The sequence below is a fragment of the Phoca vitulina genome, unplaced genomic scaffold (genome assembly GCF_004348235.1).
Source record: "Phoca vitulina isolate PV1807 unplaced genomic scaffold, GSC_HSeal_1.0 scaffold20, whole genome shotgun sequence".
NCBI classification, from domain to species: domain Eukaryota; kingdom Metazoa; phylum Chordata; class Mammalia; order Carnivora; family Phocidae; genus Phoca; species Phoca vitulina.
In genome coordinates, this window is record NW_022589723.1 from 38,601,222 (window position 1) to 38,619,116 (window position 17,895).

A 17,895-nucleotide genomic window follows, 5' to 3' on the forward strand; every position below is an offset into this window, starting at 1 on the left:
GATAGATTATCCCCGGGAGAGGGGAGAATGGGGCTCGTTTCCTGCAAAACCCACACTTACCAAACAGTTGTATTTGGAATGTTCGAGACAAGCGTTTCATTTCACACAAGGAGCTTTAGACCACTGGATTTAAGATCCATGACTCCCTGGTGGGGAGAGGGGGGATGGAAGGGAGGCGGAGGAATGCCACCCCCCCACCCCCACCCCAGGAAGGCCTCCCTGAGCTGCTGGAGAGAAGCCCGGAGCTATGAGGCAGTGAAGACATTAGCTACAGGTCTTCGTCCACGCTGGTGTTCCTGGAGCCCAGGGCACATGAGGGGCCCCCAGCTGGTTCTGTGGCTTCCCGGGGAGGCTGCTTCGTGGGCAGCCCTGGGACGAGGATGCTGGGAAGAGACAGGTGAAGTGGTGAGAGGCACTGGGGCGCACAGCTGCTCTGGCCGGCCCTGGGAACCCCTGCTCGGTCCCTTCCCTCTGTGATGCAAGCGGCAGGGAGAATGCATTATTTTTTCATTAAAAATTCATTTTGGAACAGATAGCCTTCAGAGATGTAATTAGCCACATTATTTCTCTCCATTAGCAGTCCCTGGAGTTTGCTGGAATTTCTTGTCCTTTTTCCTCCCCGTTGCACTCTTTCCATGGCCTTTATAAGCTAGGTTGTAGCACTTCTGCCTCCCTCCCCCGACCATCACCACCCATTCTGGTTCTGGACTGAATACCCGAGTCCAGAATCTGGAGAAGGAGCGATGGCAGACTCCCTCCTCCTCACTGGGCTACGGGATCACAGTCCCCTGAGCCAGCAAGGGGTTCACAGATGCCCACTCCTGCCAATGTGACAGAGACAGCCTGGCTAGTGGCAAAGCTGGGTGGAGGTAGGGGGTTCCTGGCTCCCCCACTTACTCTCTGGGTGATCCCAAGCAAGTAACTTAACTTTTCTGGGCTTCTGCCGCCCGCACAGGATGGTCCAGGTCAGCACTGACAGTTGTAAAGCACTTCACCTGAAGTAGATAGCAAATGCCCTGTGGTCTGGATGTCTGAGGACAACAGAGGACTTCTGGGGGCCAAATGATCAGTAGACATGACAGCATAAAAGATCCAGCCACGGCTTGGGGAGAGTCAGAGCTAAGTGCTTGCTGGTGCTCGGGGAGACGGGCAGGAGGTCAGGGGTCAAGGAGACCCATGATGAGGAACCCCTAAGGGGCAAGGCCCTTTCAGAGCAGGAAGGAGTTCATGGGGTCTCAGGCTCAGCTGCCCAGGGCTGAATGCCTCTCTTTTGCCGATTCTGGTGGATTCTAAGCCCAGCCGTTGCTCCTGTGGGTTATTTCTGGCATGCTTGACAACTGGATGGGAGGTGATAGAGGTATCATCTTCAACTGATTGGGGGGAAGTGTGGGCTCCCCAACACCTTGAAAATGACCCGAAGTGCAGTGAATAACCCCTCCACTGGCACTCCAACTGGCTCAGCGGACTTCAGCGAGGCTCGCTATGTCTCTGGGGAATTCCAACTGCCACGGCACTCAGAAGACAGCCATCTGCATCCGCGGCTCCCCGCTCTCTGCTTCCCTCACATTAGTGACACATGACGTGCAGCTGTCTCCAGCTTTGTCAGAAATACCGTGCTCCGTGGGGGCAAGGGCAGGAAACCTGCTGTGGGAAATCTAAACTTATCCTCGTTCCTCACAATGAGGGCCAAAGAGAAAAATACAGCTTTAGCATAAAAGATCATTGGCACTTTGCAATGAGATAAAATGCGTGTGATTTATACCAAGAACTAGCACGGCCTAGACGTAGACAGTCATGGGGAGATGTCCTTTGAAGGGGCTGGCAGATCACTGTTTCGGGGACACGGTCACATCGAATTGCATAGAGTTGTGTTGTGTTGCATTGACGTAAGGAGCTCGAGGGAAATTTCTAATACTGGCCTCAGCCCGCTTGGATAGTAATCCTGGTCCTTAGGTTCCTGGGGAAATGCAGAGAAGCAGAAACTGTCTGGCTCACGGGATCTTTGAACTTTCACACGGATGTTACAACAAGCCTCACGGAAGCAGGCAGCCCCTTGACTCACGTCTAGTTCATAGTGATTTTCAGGGACACGTCTGGGCATCAATAACAAAAATAGGGATGCTGAGGTTAATAATACATACCATGCACTGGGAAGCCCCGAGCTCCAGGCCCAGGCCAGGCTCTTTATGCACGTGGCTTTACTTACCCTTCAGTTCCATGAGGTAGTATCCCACAGCTCTCCCTTCACCTGACCCCCCGCAGAAGGGCAAGAGATAGTGTCAAGCGAAACCACCTTTTGGGGAGGAGGTGCACCGCATGGAGGAGGCCGAGTAGCACAGCAATGCCCACCACCAGGCGCAGCATCCCAAGATGCCGAGCCACCCCGTGGTTTGCAGGTGTCGGCATCACCAGGAAAGACACTACTCACACAGGACCCGGAGGGAACAAGGCTGTGTTCACACAAAGAGATGGGGATCAACTTCAGCAGTGGGCATTAGTCCGCTGTGGCCAATGGGTCTCGCCCCCAGCCAACACAGGGCCATGATCTGCACGCACCCCTCTCATGCTGCAGACAAAGGACCCCGCTCCCTCCCTGCTGGGAAGAGATTCAGCAGCGGGATTGGCCAGGCGCCACTTGATGCACACACTTAAGCAGAACGAAGGAGCGCACATTGAATCTGGAACAGGGACAGACATTCCCACAGGAGGCGATAAATCCAGCACAGGTTGTGAGGACTCCCTGTCTCTTGGTAAGGAAGTGTCCCAGGCCCAGGTCCACTCCTGAGTGGCCAAGCAGAAAGACGTCATGCCTTTCTGGATAGGTGGGACCAAGTTCACACGGTTGGGTGGGCGGCATGGTCAGGATTTGAACCTGGGTTTTTCTGGCACCAAAGCCCATGAGCTTTCTCATTGCGAGAGCCCTGCACTTCTGAGGATGAGCTGGTCTTCCCCAGGTACCTTCCAAGCCTCCCCGCCACCCTCCTGCCTCACCACCACACCCTTCCGCCAATGGACAACCCAGAGTCTCCCAAGAAAAGATCGGCTGGGAGGGTTGCTCCCTCCCAGGACTTCCTTAATGCAAATTCTAGATCTCTCCAACCTTTGCCCATATTCCTATACCAAGAATAATATTTGAAAAGCTGGGATTCTTGTGCCCTGAACCCCCATGAACAGAAATTTAAAGCAGAAAAACTGGGCAGCTATCAAGGAGGGGGAAATGCATAAAAGAAAAGTGATTGGGGGGGGAATGTAAAGAATTTGGGGAATTATGTAAATAAATGGATGTGGTAAGGACCATTCAGCCCTGAAGAAATGAGATTGACACATGTAAATCCCTTGTAAGTTTCAGCAAAAAGGAGTAAAAGGGATCAAAAACGCTTCTTGCTTCAGTGTCCTGCAATTCCATTTGAATATTAAGCCTCCATGTGGTGCTCTGAGGCTTTTGTAATATGACCAAACCGTACCAGCTAATTTGGGCCAGGGTTATTATCTACAATTTACAGACAAGGAGCCAGAGGCGAAAGGAAGTTCAGTAGATGATCTACGGCCATCGTGTTCATTTTAGAAGCCACGTCGGATTTAGCACACAGTTTTTCCAACGCCCTGCCTGATCCTGAACTTCTTAGGGAAAAATTGCAGTTAATTCTCAGTTGTCGACATTGTTAATGTGGAGGAACAGAAGTATAGATAATCCCAAATGGTGTCTCCTGGTCTGGACATTTGCTTTGGAAGCTTCTTGCTGACCTCAGAATGGAGGCACCCTGCTGTGGGAGGCTGCCCCATCCTCATTCCACCACTTTCTGCTCAAAGCCACCTACCTCCTGCTCCATGAAGGCCTAGGGGCAGCAGATTAAGGGGACAAAGCTATAATGCTTTCCTAGGCTGGCATGGAGTAGTGGAGGGAGGCAGAGAATAAGGTGTTTTGATTTAAAAGGACCCCCGCAGTGCCGAAAGCTGCAGAACAGTAACAGTAAATGAGACAATGAATTGTGTCCACTGAAGACTTCCATCTGGTTGTTGATTCATTATGTTAATAAGGATGTGAGAGCTGGAGGTTGACTGTATTCTGATTTCATGGCTGGGGGACCCATGGCTCAGAAGGGGGAACATCCAAATTTAAGGTCCGAGTCCAGATTCCATCTCCAAGCTCCTGATTCCAATTTGGTTGATCTAATTACTACTATCTCTTAATGACTATGGATGCTTTCGAGCCAGATCTCGGGAAGTGATACCCAAGAAACCTGAAGCTCAGATTCTAGGTGTTATCTGGGTTTGGGTACTGATCTGTGGGATAACAAGGGGAGGGAGCCCGGAGGAGGGCTAGCCAGAGATAGGGAGGAAGGCTTCCTGGCCCAGCTCTCCTAGGAAGCCTCCCCTGACCTGCCCGGCGCACTGATCTGCATGTTCTCAGCCCCAACCTCCACTGTACATCTGTGTGTCCTGTGATTTTCTGGCTGACTGATATCTTTGGTTGGTTCCTGGGTGTGTGTTACCTCTGAAGCTGAGTGCCCGTATGTTCCAAGGTCATTGTGATGAGGGTTCCAGGGGCCTTGTGACACATGCTGCCCGGCTCTGTTCAGCTGTGGGAGGTCAAGGAGAGGCCCAGTTCCTCCTGGGAATGAAATTCATCCCCCAAAAGGAAGACCACTTTCCCCTGCTAATTAAGCATCATTTAGGGCTCCAAGTGAGCCCTGGTCAGAAGCTGCTTTGAAGACATCCTGCAGGGGCCATGACCACCCTCTCTCCTGAAAACAGCCTCTCTGCCAGGTGGTCAGCCTCCTTCATCCTGGTGCGTGTTCGTCATCAGCTCCAAGTCCCTCCCTCCCCAACTTCTGGTTTGCGTTAGGGCCACTTTCCTCAGTGGGGTGGGAAGGACTAGAACCCTGAGCTGGCCTATAAGGTTGAGCAGGGGAAGTTGTACCTTGATCTCACATCAGGACTGAAAAAACACAGGTCCCCTTGCCCCCTTCACCCTTCTTTCTAAGCCAGTTACCTTTCCCTATATGTGACATTCTAACTTTAATGACTTTTAGGTTTGCAAGTTCAATCTCGATAAATTGTCCTTGGTGTTTTTGCCAACAATTTTGGTATGCTGCCACCAGGTGGCAGTAATGCCTTTGTTAGTAGGTGGTTTCAAGCCCACTTAATAAGATACATCTATTCATTTAAAAGTCAGCCTCAGTCATAAAAGTTTTCCACATGGTATATTTTTCAAAATCATAATAACTAATTACAATGACCTTAACCAATCTCAAGTTTCATTAATCATATTGATTAAGGAATGATGTTATAGCTTTATTGCAAATTATCACCAAGTCTTGATTTGGATTTTCTTTATATCTTTATTCATTTCTCTGAACTTATAGAGTGATAATAATAAAATAACAAACTGTCACATAGCCTTTAGTATGTACCACGACTGTTCTAATGCTTTATTTATAGTCATTTATTCTCACCATGACCCTCTATGAGGTGGATGATGCTATTATCTTCATTTTATGAGAAAGTTGGGGCACAGAGACAAAGCAACTTGCCTAAAGTCACACAGCTGGTAAGTGGCAGAGCTGGTATTTAGACCCAGACTGCGGAGTCCATCTTCCAAATCAGTGATTCTCAAAGTGTGGTGCCCAAAACTGCCTCATCAGCATCAACTGAGAACTTGTAATGCAGACTCTTGATCCCCAGGTGTTCTGAACCAGAAACTCTCAGGGTGGGGTCCGGTGATCTGTGTTTTAACAAGTGCTCCAGGTGAGTCTGATATGCAGCTAACTTTGAGAACCACTGTTTTAAACCATTCATTTAATCACTATGCTATACTGATGATACGCCCCCATACCTGGGTTGATAATAATCACCCAGGTAACTTCCAAGTTGCACATATGCCTCCTCCACCCCAATTTTAATACTCCTTCCCTCCTTGGGCCAGCCTGATCTCCCCTGGGTGAGCCACTCTTACTTTTGGAAGTAAGTATATCTTGTCCCTCAAGGGAACTGGAGTAGAAGAGGTTGAGATCAATAAGCAGCCAGTGACCCTTCCCAGGCCTATTGGGGGCTCAGTTGCTATGAGTATTCAGAGCAACATGGCAACAGAGATCCTCCTGGAAAACTTGCCTTATCCTGCAGTAGCTTTCCTATTTTACTAAAAATATTAGAGGGGGCGCCTGGGTGGCTCAGTCGGTTAAGCGTCTGCCTTTGGCTCAGTTCATGATCCCAGGGTCCTACGATCGAGCCCAGAGTCAGGCTCCCTGCTCTGTGGGGAGTGTGCTTCTCCCTCTCCCTCTGTGTGCTCTCTCTTTCTCAAATAAATAAATAAATCTTTAAAAAATAAAAAAATTTAAAGTATTAGAGAAAAGTCTTAACCCAATGATGCAGAATAGAGGAGGGTGGGAGGATATATGCCTGCAGCCAAGCCCTCTGGTAGCAGGAAGATGTTAGACAAACTGAACCACTTAGGCCTCCTACTTCTGGCTCCCCTACTCTAGAGGAAACATGGCCATGGTGTCTCTAGGTTTGCTAGTGGAGAGCTTTGACCTGTTTAAGCACACCATAAAGGTGGGAGAGTTTCACAACTGCTCTACCTAGCAGTACTCTTCCTAAGAGACTAGGAAAAAAGCTACTGCAGAGCTGAAGGGTATCCAGCACCTCGTGGACTACATATCACCCAAGCCTGAATCACCAGGTCATTGTACCCAGATGGTGGTGCAGCATGTTAATAGGTTAGTGGAGCAAGAAATGGGGGATTATGGGAGAATGAAGGTGGATTTGAGAAGCCATTGAGTTGACAATCTCTCTTACTTCAAAGAACCCCAGATACAGATTCTATGATTTCTGGCATAGACAGGCAGTGTGAATGTACTGGAGAAGAGAGGGCGAGGACTTCTGTGTGGAAATATTCCCAGGTCAACAGGCTTCTTGTGCTTGTCCTTGGCTTGTCAGCAAATGTCTTAGATGTTCTTGTGGTTGGCCTATAGTTTGCTTAGGTTTGACCATAGAAGTGGCGGAAATAGAGAAATTGAGTTTCCTGAAAGGGGAAGTCAGTGACTTTTTGTAAGTGAATTCAGCCATGGCAAAGTTAAGCAGATGGCCAATTGTTGCAAAGGTTAAATGGTAAATATAAAGTGCTTGGGACAGCGCCTGGCACATCATCAATGCTTTGTAAATGTTTACAACCAATCAGAGAATTTAATGCATTTGTTTTCATAAATGATTTATTTGGGTTTCTATCATTTTTTATGCTTTATGCTTTTATTAATTCCTTGTTGTTTCGTGTATTATTTGCTTTTATCTTTAAAAGTGAATTAGAAGGAAACTGCCCTGTTCCTATAAATCTCTAATTTTTAAAGTTAAAAAAATTTTTTTTCTTCTGACTCCATCCTTCAATCTAATAAAAAAATGTCTGTAGTTAAAAATCTTCCCACAAAAAACACTCCAGGCCTCAATGGCTTCACTGGTGAGCTATACTAAATATTGAAAAAAGAAGTGATACTGCTTCAATACAAACTATTCTAAAAAAAATTTTTTTTTTCAAGATTTTATTTATTTATTTGAGAGAGAGAGAGAATGAGAGACAGCACGAGAGGGGAGAGGGTCAGAGGGAGAAGCAGACCCCCTGCTGAGCAGGGATCCCGATGTGGGACTCGATCCCAGAACTCCAGGATCATGACCTGAGCTGAAGGCAGTCGCTTAACCAACTGAGCCACCCAGGCGCCCACTATTCTAAAAAATTTTAAAGTGGGAATACATCCATGCTCATTCTATGAAGCCAACATTATCCTGATACCAAAATCAAAGACATTACAAGAAAAGAAAATCATAGACCAATATTTCATGTGAACATTGATGCAAAGATCCTAAATAAAATTTAGCATATAGTCTCCAATAATATATGTATATAATATAATATATATATATATAATTAAAATATCACCAGTGGGGTTTATCCAAGAAATGCAAGGCTGATTTAACATTCAAAATCTTGCAATATAATTTACCATATTAACAAACTAAGAAATGAAAAACTGTATGACCATTTCAACAGATTAAGAGTATCATTTGAAAAAATCCAGTAGCCATTCCTGATAAAAACTCTCAGCAGACTAGGAATGGAAGAGAGCTTCCTCAACCTCATAAAGGGCAGCTACAAAAAGCCTGCAGTTAATATCATACTGAGTCATGAAAGTCTGAATGCTTTTCCTCTAAGATTGGGAACATAGCAAAGATAGCTGCTCTCACCACGTTTATTCACCACTGCACTGGATGTTCTAGGCAGTTCATAAATAAATAAATAAATTTTTACAATAACATCCCCCCCAACCCAAAATATTTGGGGATAGATCTGACAAAATATATGAATAGCCTACATACCTACAAAACAATGCTGAGAGAAATTAAAGAAGACCTAAATAGATGGAGAAATATGGATTATGTTAGTCTTTGTGTACCATATATCTCTGTTCCAACTACTTAACTCTGCTATTTTAAAGATTTTTATTTATTTATTTATTTATTTATTTGAGAGAGAGAGTGAGTGAGAGAGCACAAGTGGGGGGAGGGACAGAGAAGAGGGAAAAGCAGGCTCCCCGCTGAACAGGGAGCCCAAGGCGGGGCTTGATCCCGGGACTCCAGGATCATGACCTGAGCTGAGGGCAGACGCTTAATGGAATGAGCCCCCAGGGGCCCCTTTACTCTGTTATTTTAGCATGAAAGCAGCCATAAACAATACATGAATGAATGGGCATGGCTGTGTGCCAATAAAACTTTATTTAAAACAAAAAACAGGTTGCAGGCCAGATTTGGTCCATGGGTTGTAGTTTGCTGATTGTTCGCCTCTATAATAAATCCCCATGGAATCCACAAAAGCTACTAGGACTAATAAATGAAGTTAACAAAGTGGCAGGACACAAGATCAATGTATAAAAACCCATTGTATTTCTATATACTAGCAACGAACAATTGGAAGTTGGAAGTTTTAAAATAACACCTTTTACAATAACATCTCTCCCAACCCAAAATATTTAGGGATAAATCTGATAAAATATAGAATAGCCTACATACCTACAAAACAATGCTGAGAGAAATTAAAGAAGACCTAAATAGATGGAGAAATATACCATGTTCATGGGTCAGAAAGCTCAATAGTATTATCAATTCTCCCCAAATTGAGCTATAAATTCAGCACAGTCCCCATCAAAATCACAGCTGTCTTTACTGTAGAAATTGATAAATTGACTAAGATTTCTATGGAAATGCATTGCCAAAGTTCATGATTAAGGACCCCAGGACACAGTCCAACGTTGCCTATTTTCTCCTACTTCCTGCCACAGTGCATGCTGAGTGTTGTAGTCTGAATATAGGTTGGGAGAACAGGATGGCAGTCTGAGGGTAGGAAGCCGGGCTCTGCTCAGACGATAGTGTCTATGCAACTGGGGCATGGCATCAGGACACACCCCGCTTCCCAAGTTTAGGTCAACAATGAGGGTGGAGATTTTGCGTTGGTTTTTTTTTTTTTTTTTTTTTTTTTTTTTGGTATCTTCATGGACCCTGTGACACACGGCCCCTGTGTCCTATTTCGGTTCAGAAGATAGAGCGTGTATGATTTACTAAGGGGCTCAATCCATCCCTATCAAATGTGGAGTTAGTGGAAATTATCCCAAATCTGGGCCCGTGGGTTCTTATTTTTTTATTTCCAGTGCTAAAGCAATTTCTAATAGCTTGCCTCTCATGATCAGTGGACCAGCAGCATCAGCAATCTCCTGGGAGCTTGTTAGAAATGCGTCATCTTGGGCCCCTCCCCAGACCCTCTGAGTCAGAATCTTCGTACAATGCAGATTCTGCAGGTGACTCGTACGCAAAGTCAATTTGAGTCACATATGTGCATATTCAGGTGTATATCAATGGGGAGTTGGGAGTGTGTATATCAGACATGTCTAGTCACCTGCCAAGCTCTGTCCATCAGCACATCCTCATGCTTGCAATATCGCATTTCAAGGTATGCTTCTCTCCAATAAAGGCTTCCTTTAGGAAGCTTCCCCGCTTCTGACAGGAGCTCTTACCTCCTGGTTATTGTCTTATGAGCATTTTTAATTACTTTGCATGCAGTGCACTCACCTGCCCCCATCAAACACACACACACACACACGCCTCTCTTATATAAACCAGAAACCATTTCTTATGATGAACTGTTTTACTCTTCCAGGAAAGGCAAAACGTAGCTCATCGGAGTGTTTAGTGCTTATTTTATATTTTTCCACTATCAAAGCAGTAGACATTGTTACAGAAAAGTTTGAAAACACAAGAAAAAGGAAAAGATTATGCAGGACCCATGCTTTTGGTGGGATTTTTGGTGGGGTTTTTTTTCTTCTTTTTTTTTCTTACAGAATTTTTATAGTGGTTAATTCACTATACATTAGAGTCTATAAGGTGTAGTTTTCATAATATGTACCAGGTATACGGGGAGTACAGCACATAGAGAAGATAGAGGCTAGATACTGAACGTATAATTTTGTATTCTGCTTTTTTCCGTTAACATTTTCATTTTTCCAGGTTATTATTCATTCCCTGTAAGCATCATTTTTTATGCCTCACAATATTCCATTGAGCATATAAATTATAGTTTATTTAACTATTCCCTTATTGCATAATGTTTAGAGCACGTGCGGTTTTCATTTTGGTAAGTAATGCGCAATGAAAATTATTGTGCATTCAGCATTTTTCTATAACTTTGCAGTAATTTCTTCAGGATAGATTTCCAGAAGTGAGTCAGAAGCGGGGAACTTGATTCATATTGCAAACTCCAGAGTATAGCGTGGAAAAAAAATCACACTTAAAAGAAAAGCCAAAGATTCCTAACAGAGGGCTGAAGTGATTGTCCTTGCCAGGTGAAGAGAAAACCACCCATTGACAAGACGGAATGGGATGGCTTCTTTGATGAGAATGGTCTGTTGGCCAAGTCACGAGACTTCATTTGTGTGAACATCCTGGAGCGGGTATGGTCCTCAAGGCCTTGCCCTGGCACTGGAGGGCATGGGTGGGCAAGGGGCAGGCATGGCGTTTGGAGACACCCTCTTGGCAGGCATCTGGAGGTCCCATGACCTCTCACCTCTCGTCCCCACCCCAGGGTCTGCACCCCTACGTGAGGACAGAAGCCTGGAAGTTCCTCACGGGCTACTACTCATGGCAGAGCTCCCAGGATGAGCGACTCACGGTGGACAGCACGAGGAGGTAGAACATTCCAGATCCTGTCAGGGGAGAGTGGGTGGCAGTGCAGGTGGGAGGGAGTGCCCATCCCAGCCTGACAAGTGCAGTCTTCTTCCCTCAAATGGATTTCTTATTCTAAGAGACAAACTCCCCATGTGCTCCTGACCCAGGGCCCGAACCCAGGAGGTGCCAGCCCCTTCCCGCCCAGCTCCATTTAGCAGCGCACAGACTGCCCGGCCTGGGCTGGATCCCAGCAGGTCCTCAGCCCCGCCGCCATCTCATCCCTTCCTTCCCTAGGGCCTATGCAGCCTATCTGAGGTGAAGATTCATGCACAAAGGGCCAGTGAAGAATCATTCAGGGCAGTAGGGGAACTGAGGGCCAGCCTGGAAAGCTCAAGAGCCCTGACGGGAGCACGGGTTAGCTCCCTGAGGCTGCTGTAACAGGCCCCACAAACGAGGGTTTTGCAACAGCAGAAATCTGTTCTCTCGGTTCCGGAGGCCAGAAGCCCAACAGCAAGGTGCCGGCAGCACCACACTCCCTGGAGGCTCTAGGGAAGGGTCCTCCCCTGCCTCTGAGGTTCTGCTGGCTCCGGGGACTCCTCCCATCTCTGCCTCTGTGGTCACATGGCCTGTTCCTCTTCCCTCTGTCTCTCTGTGTGTCTCTGTGTGTCCTTAGAAGGACACTTGTCATTGGGTTTAAGGTCCACCTAGATAATCTAGATTGATCTCATCTCAAGATCCTTAACTTAATTACACCCGCAAAGGCCCTTTTTCAAATAAGTTCACATTCACAGGATTCAGCAGTTAAGGCGCAGACATATCTTTTGAAGGGTCGCCATTCAGCCCCCTACAGTACCCAAGCACGTTCTAATGATGGACAGTAGACACCGTCTCATCCAATCCTTCCAATTCTAAGGCCAAGGTGCCAGGATTATCCCCATTCTACAGAAGAGGAAACTGAGGCTTAGAGAGGGATCGTGATGTCCCCAAGGCCTCACCCTCTTTGCAAACACCCAGTTATTAATTTGTGGAGCCAGGATTCAGGAGCAGCCGTGGGACCCCCAGGGCCACCTCCATGCTGCCCTCCAGGGGCACATTAGCACAGAACGTGGTTAGGGCTGGCGCCTGATGGAGATGAGGGGAAACATCACACCCAGGTAGGGGGAACAGCCTAGTGGAGAGAGCTGCTCAGACTTCCCTTGATTGGCTGGGAGAAGGCTGCCTCCTCCAGCCTCAGTTCTCTTTGCACAGGAAGAACTATGAGGCCTTATGCGAAATGTATATAAAGATTCAGCCCCTTCTGGAAAACCTGCACCGGAACTTTATGGAGACTCGGAATACCATCAGTGAGCTAGTCGGGTGGGCAGGGCTCGGGAGGGGGTAGTGCCTGAGGGCATGCTTGCCTGCTCCTCAGTCATATCCAGGGGCAGATGATTCCCCGGTTCCTGGGAACTGCCTTGAATTCTGGAATTCTGCTGGCTAAATCCTCGTTAGTCCATCCACCATCTCTCCTGGGGGCTCCTATATGCCTAGCGTCATATTCCCCTGAGTGCATGCTGTTCCTGCTGCTTTGTCTTCATCTCCCCTTTGGCCTTGAACTAGGCTGGATTTCAATTGGATGGGACCGGTGGAGTGGGGATGGGGGGGCGGCATTCTTGGCAGAAGGTATGGCCTAGTCAAAGATTTGGAGGTGGAGACAAAGCCGGGCAGCTCAGGGTGTGGTGCTGGGCAGAGTCTCATGGGTGGATGCCGTTTTTACAACCCCCTCCAGGGTGTCCTGGGTCCTGCCCTTTGGGGAATAAACTCATTCATGGCCCCTCTGCTGAGGTGATCTGGTGCCACCTACCTGTCTCTTGTCCCCAACCTAGCATATGACATTCAGAAACTCTACGACAAAGACCCCCTAGGCAATGTCATTATCGACAAGAAGAGATTGGAGAAAATCTTGCTCCTGAGTTATGTCTGCAATACCCAGGCAGGTGGGCCACAGGGCTGAGCCTCTCCTCAGCCCCCTCTTCTCAATTCCTTCCTGGAATCCCTTCCCCACCCAAGCCCAGGCTCACCCGTCCTCACTGTCCCCCCACCCCCACCCCAGAGTACCAGCAGGGCTTCCACGAGATGGTGATGCTTTTCCAGCTGATGGCGGAACATGACCACGAGACCTTCTGGCTTTTCCAGTTCTTCCTGCAGAAAACGGTGAGGGCTGGGCCTGAGCTCAGGGACCACCTCCCTGCCACTCACCAGACACACCCTGGAGGTTAGGCAGGCAATGGGAGCCCCAGCTCTTTCCTCCAGCCCTGAAACAGCCCCTCTGGGTCCCAGAGGAGCCTGGGCAGGCAGCACTCACCCTAGTGAGTTTATGGGGCGTGGGTTGTATGTGTTGCAGGCACTGGAGTTGAGGAGGGGGCTGGAAGGGTGCTCTGGGTCCAGCTCTCACCAAACCTCGAAAGAGTGTAACTGGCCAGTCCCAGGGATGGCTCTCTCTCCTGGCATTCCCCTCCCAAAACATGGCTCTGCTCCCACAGATCCTCTCCATGGCTCCCCATCGCCTTCGGAGTAAATCCAACAACATTGGCCAGGCATGCAAGGACTATCTTTGGCCTTCTCTCTCACTGCTCCCTTCACATAACCCGCACTTCAGGCCCATGAGGGGACGTGGGACTCCCCAGACACACCCCACAGTGATCAGGTTGAGGGCTTTTGAAGTTGCTTCTCTCCGGAACACCTTCCCTGGAGAGCCTTTCCTCATGATCTGTGAGAGGCTGTCCAGAATTGTCTCCGCCCCTGCAACAATGTGCTCACTGCTCTTCCCCTGTCCCGCCTGGTTCTGACCCACGGTGTGTGTGTGAAGGCATAACTGGGCTCACTGCATTGAGAGCCACACCCGAGACATCTCTGGATCCCCACCCCCCCAGACCACACACATAGGTGCATACACATATACAAACGAACACACCTATTCACACAGATCACAGAGACACAGACATGAGGTGAGTGTGCACACACACATACAGACACCCAGGCTCATACAGACATGAGCCCAGCCTGGAGCCAGCCACACACAGGGCCTCCAGAACTGAATTGTTGGTGAAGCAGGCCGGCCCTCAAGCAGAGAAAGATTAGGTTGGCCTCCCACCCACCCATCTCTCTCAGGAGCACAGCTGTGTTATCAAGATCGGAGTAGGCAAGAACCTGGACATGCTCAACACCCTGATCAACTTTTTGGACCCCGTGTTTGCTGAGCACCTAAGTGAGTGGACCACCCCCAACCTCCTGCAGACATACAGCTCCCCCCACAGGGCAGGAATGAGAGGGACCTAGGACCCAGCCCCAGGTAGCCATGCCCTGTCATGGCGGCGAGAGAGCAGGATCCTTTGGTCTTCTCTCCGGTCCCTGGGAGGAGGGTTCATCTAGATGTGCGGTTGGAATCTGGACAGTTGAAAATTCACTCCAAACATTCTCCGAAGATAGTTGGCAATGTGAGAGCCAGGCATTTTGGGTTTCCCCCATGTGTTCACGTGCCCTGCTGTTCAGCCTGTCTGGGCGCTTCTGCTCTATCACATGTGCCGCCCCTGGTTTCCCTGACCCGGGCCTCCGGGCTGACACCCCGTGTCTCTCTCTCCACAGGAGGGAAGGGGGCGGGGGCCGTGCAGTCCCTCTTCCCCTGGTTCTGCCTCTGCTTCCAGCGTGCCTTCAAGTCCTTCGACGATGTCTGGAGGCTCTGGGAGGTGAGTCCTCCTTGGACGGAAGGGCTAGGCCCCCACCCCTCCAGAGGGCAGGGGGGAAGCCCGTTTCCTTGCTTCCTGACTTGGGATGGAGTTGAGCAGGTTAGGGTTTATGGGGCCTTGCTGGAGGAGGTGAGCGCATTAGCACGTCCTTCTGCTCATTCAGTCCCATCCAGGACCTTCTGCAGGGCAGCGAGGGCAGGAGGAGGGGCCCCTCAGCCTGTGCGGGTAAAGCCTGATCTGCTTTCCTGCCCCCCCCCGCCCATGCAGGCCCCCCTCTGCTCTGCATCCCCAGCTGCCCCTTCCTCTGCCTTCCCCTCCATTTGAGTGCTGCCTCCCTGCGGAGCCCTCACTCATGGAGAAGGAGGGGCCCTCCAAGGGCAGGTCAAAGGTGCAGTTCTTTGATCATGGGCTATCAGCCCATGAACCTCCCCAGGAACAGACCCACTACCCATTTCTGCTCTGCCCAGCCCAACACTCAGCCTGGCATTCAGCGACCCACAAGTCAACTCCCACCCGCCTTAACCCTCCCTCATGGCCTGCTGGTTTCCATGCCCAAGTCCATGGCCACCCCCCAGACCTCTGGGGACACCCCTGGATTGTTGACTTATCAACCGTTGCTTTGCCAAAGCTCCATTCAAATGCTTTGGATAGTCACCGGGTCATTCTCCCTCCTTCTCCTTCTCCCTCCCCTTCCTCCCTCCCTCTCCCTTTCTCTTTCCCTCCTTCCCTCTCTCCTCCTCTCCTCCTCTAGCTAATGAATTCCCTGAAGCTTTTTCTCTGAGTCCCCCAGTAGCCAGCATGATACCTGGGACCCCCCAAGGTAGCACTTGCCTGAGTGAATGAGGGAGTCAGCAGTGAGGCCCAGGAACAGCTGACCCCGGGTGGGCCTGTGGTCAGCGGGCACCTCACCATCCGAAGGGCTGGGAGGCCCCGGCTGAGACTCGGGGGCTGCCTGCAGGTTCTGCTGACAGGGAAACCCTGCAGAAACTTCCAGGTGCTGGTGGCCTACAGCATGCTGCAGATGGTGCGCGAGCAGGTGCTGCAAGAGAGCATGACCAGCGATGGCATCCTCCTGGTGAGAGCGCCCTCGGGCCAGGCCAGCCCCCCCGAAACCCCTGCGCCATCCCAGCCCTCAGGCCCTGGCAGGAACTGTGATGCCCTGAGCACGGTGCTCGTGCTTATATAGACCAACGCACGGAAACCCATGACAGGCCAGAGGCAGAGGGACCATAACCACCATGGCAGCACCCCGATTTAACATAGGAATAAACTGAGGCCTTGAATGCTTCTTATCCTCTAGGTTTACTGCCTCACAGTTAACCCCCTGGGCCCTAGGGTCCCCTGTGGCAAAAGACCGAGAGTTTTCTGACATTTCTAAAAAGCAACTGGAGTCTGGGTTAAAAAAAGTCTAGGGCGGCAGCCCAATTATAAAACAAGTTCTCCTTAGAAGCTCCTGAGACCCTCAGCGGAACCCTGGTACCCCTCAGAGCCCAGTATGAAAACGAGATTTACCATCTCCCCGCAAATACCACATTCCAGTGGTGAAATCGCCGGCACTGTGCCAGGCTGGCTGGGGCGAGATCAGGAGGCCTCGGCGACTGCCATGAGCAGTGGCCTTGTCCCCGGGAAGCAGCAGGAAGCTGCCTGTGCCCAGGGAGACCTGCTTCCTCCCGGCTTCCGTTCCCGGCACAGGCCTGCAACAACCTCATTGACCTTGACGCGGACGTGCTGATCTCTGCTGCCTGCTTGGTGTATGCTGAGCTCATCCAGAAAGATGTAAGTGGCCCTCATTATTTGCCTTCTTCCTCTTCCTCATCCAAGAAGCCCTCTCTGATTTTCTGAGCCCAGCCCCGGCATATGGCAGGCATGTTCGGCTTCAGAGACACGGTTTGTGCCTTGTTCTCTGCCACCAGCCCATGGGTGTTGCTCTGCGTGGTCACCTCCTGTTTGCATATGCAAATCCCACCTCCCCAGGGAGACGGCGCTGCCCAGCGACTCGGCCTTCACCCCTCGTGCCCTGCGTCCATCCCAGCGGGTCGGGCACAGGGCTGGGCGCCCTGGGGGTCAGTAGAATGTCACTGGCTGGACAGACTGAAGAATGAGAGCAACAGACCAACATCTGTCCACCTCAACCTGCCGGAACCCTCCTCTTCCCCAGGTTCCTCAGTCATTAAAGGACTTCTTTCTCTGAGGACTCTCGCAATGGACAGATGCCCTCAACGGACAGGACGGAGGTGGTGCTTCAGCCGTGAAGTCCGACAGGGCATTAGGGTGAGGGTGTAGGTAATACAACTACGCTGGAAACAGCCTCTGGAGTCACAGTTTGTGGTGGGCAGTGTGTCTCCTGCGGACGCGTGAAGGCCGAGCGGAATGTCCAATACAGACAGAGGCCTAGTGGGCGAGCAGGGAGAGGTGAGGGAGAGAGGGGGCAGGCACACCGGGGAGACCCCGCCCGTCGGCCACTCCTCCACAGCTGAGGGTTTGCCAAGGCTATGGTGGCTCCACACTTGAATGCACCTGGGTCAGGATAGAAACAGCTTCCTTGCCTCCCGCGGAGAACAAACTGAACGCGTCCCATAGACCTGCTCCATCCCTGGACCAGGTCTTGAAAAGAGGTCCTGACCACAGGGCTTTGCACACACTCCACCATTTTCCCCCTCACACCCGACACTGTGATCCCACGTTCAGTGGTTTGTTCACGGATTCCCTGGCAGTCTGTGGAAGGACACGGCCCAGGTCTCTGGCTCGCAGGCCATTCCCCTCCTGGTTTCAAAGCCTCACAAGCACACGTCCACATCTCAGCCTGGAATGCCTCCTCTAACTAAAGACTAAACTCTTTTCTTTGGCCTTACTCAGTCTCTCTAGAGAACGCAGTTCAGTCACTCCCTGGGGCAGAGACTTGTGCAGCCCACCCTTCCCAGACGGTGCCACAGCCCGGAAACCCCTGCCCAGCCTGCTCTGCTCTGAGGGT

At 50.0% G+C, this 17,895-nt stretch overlaps 1 protein-coding gene across 2 annotated transcripts; it reads left to right on the forward strand.

The window, feature by feature from the left end:
- The first annotated feature begins 4,729 nt into the window (after window positions 1-4,729).
- On the forward strand, window positions 4,730-17,115 carry TBC1D21 (TBC1 domain family member 21). Of its 2 annotated transcripts, XM_032417033.1 has the most exons (11): window positions 4,730-4,789; window positions 10,878-10,985; window positions 11,117-11,220; window positions 12,448-12,542; window positions 13,065-13,175; window positions 13,292-13,392; window positions 14,350-14,446; window positions 14,824-14,924; window positions 15,883-15,999; window positions 16,617-16,700; window positions 17,083-17,115. In XM_032417033.1, exons 1-11 carry the CDS (start codon window positions 4,730-4,732, stop codon window positions 17,113-17,115), a joined length of 1,011 nt encoding a protein of 336 aa, XP_032272924.1. The 2 variants fall into 2 exon arrangements, with proteins under 2 accessions (XP_032272924.1, XP_032272925.1); XM_032417034.1 differs by lacking the exon at window positions 10,878-10,985.
- Window positions 17,116-17,895: the final 780 nt, after the last annotated feature.

Excerpts from the sequence above, each read along its gene's own strand:
- TBC1D21 (XM_032417033.1), top strand. The coding sequence starts at position 4,730 with ATGACCACCCTCTCTCCTGAAAACAGCCTCTCTGCCAGGTGGTCAGCC. Across the intron at positions 13,393-14,349 it reads AGTTCTTCCTGCAGAAAACG|GAGCACAGCTGTGTTATCAA; the intron begins GTGAGGGCTGGG and ends CATCTCTCTCAG. Across the intron at positions 14,925-15,882 it reads ATGTCTGGAGGCTCTGGGAG|GTTCTGCTGACAGGGAAACC; the intron begins GTGAGTCCTCCT and ends GGCTGCCTGCAG.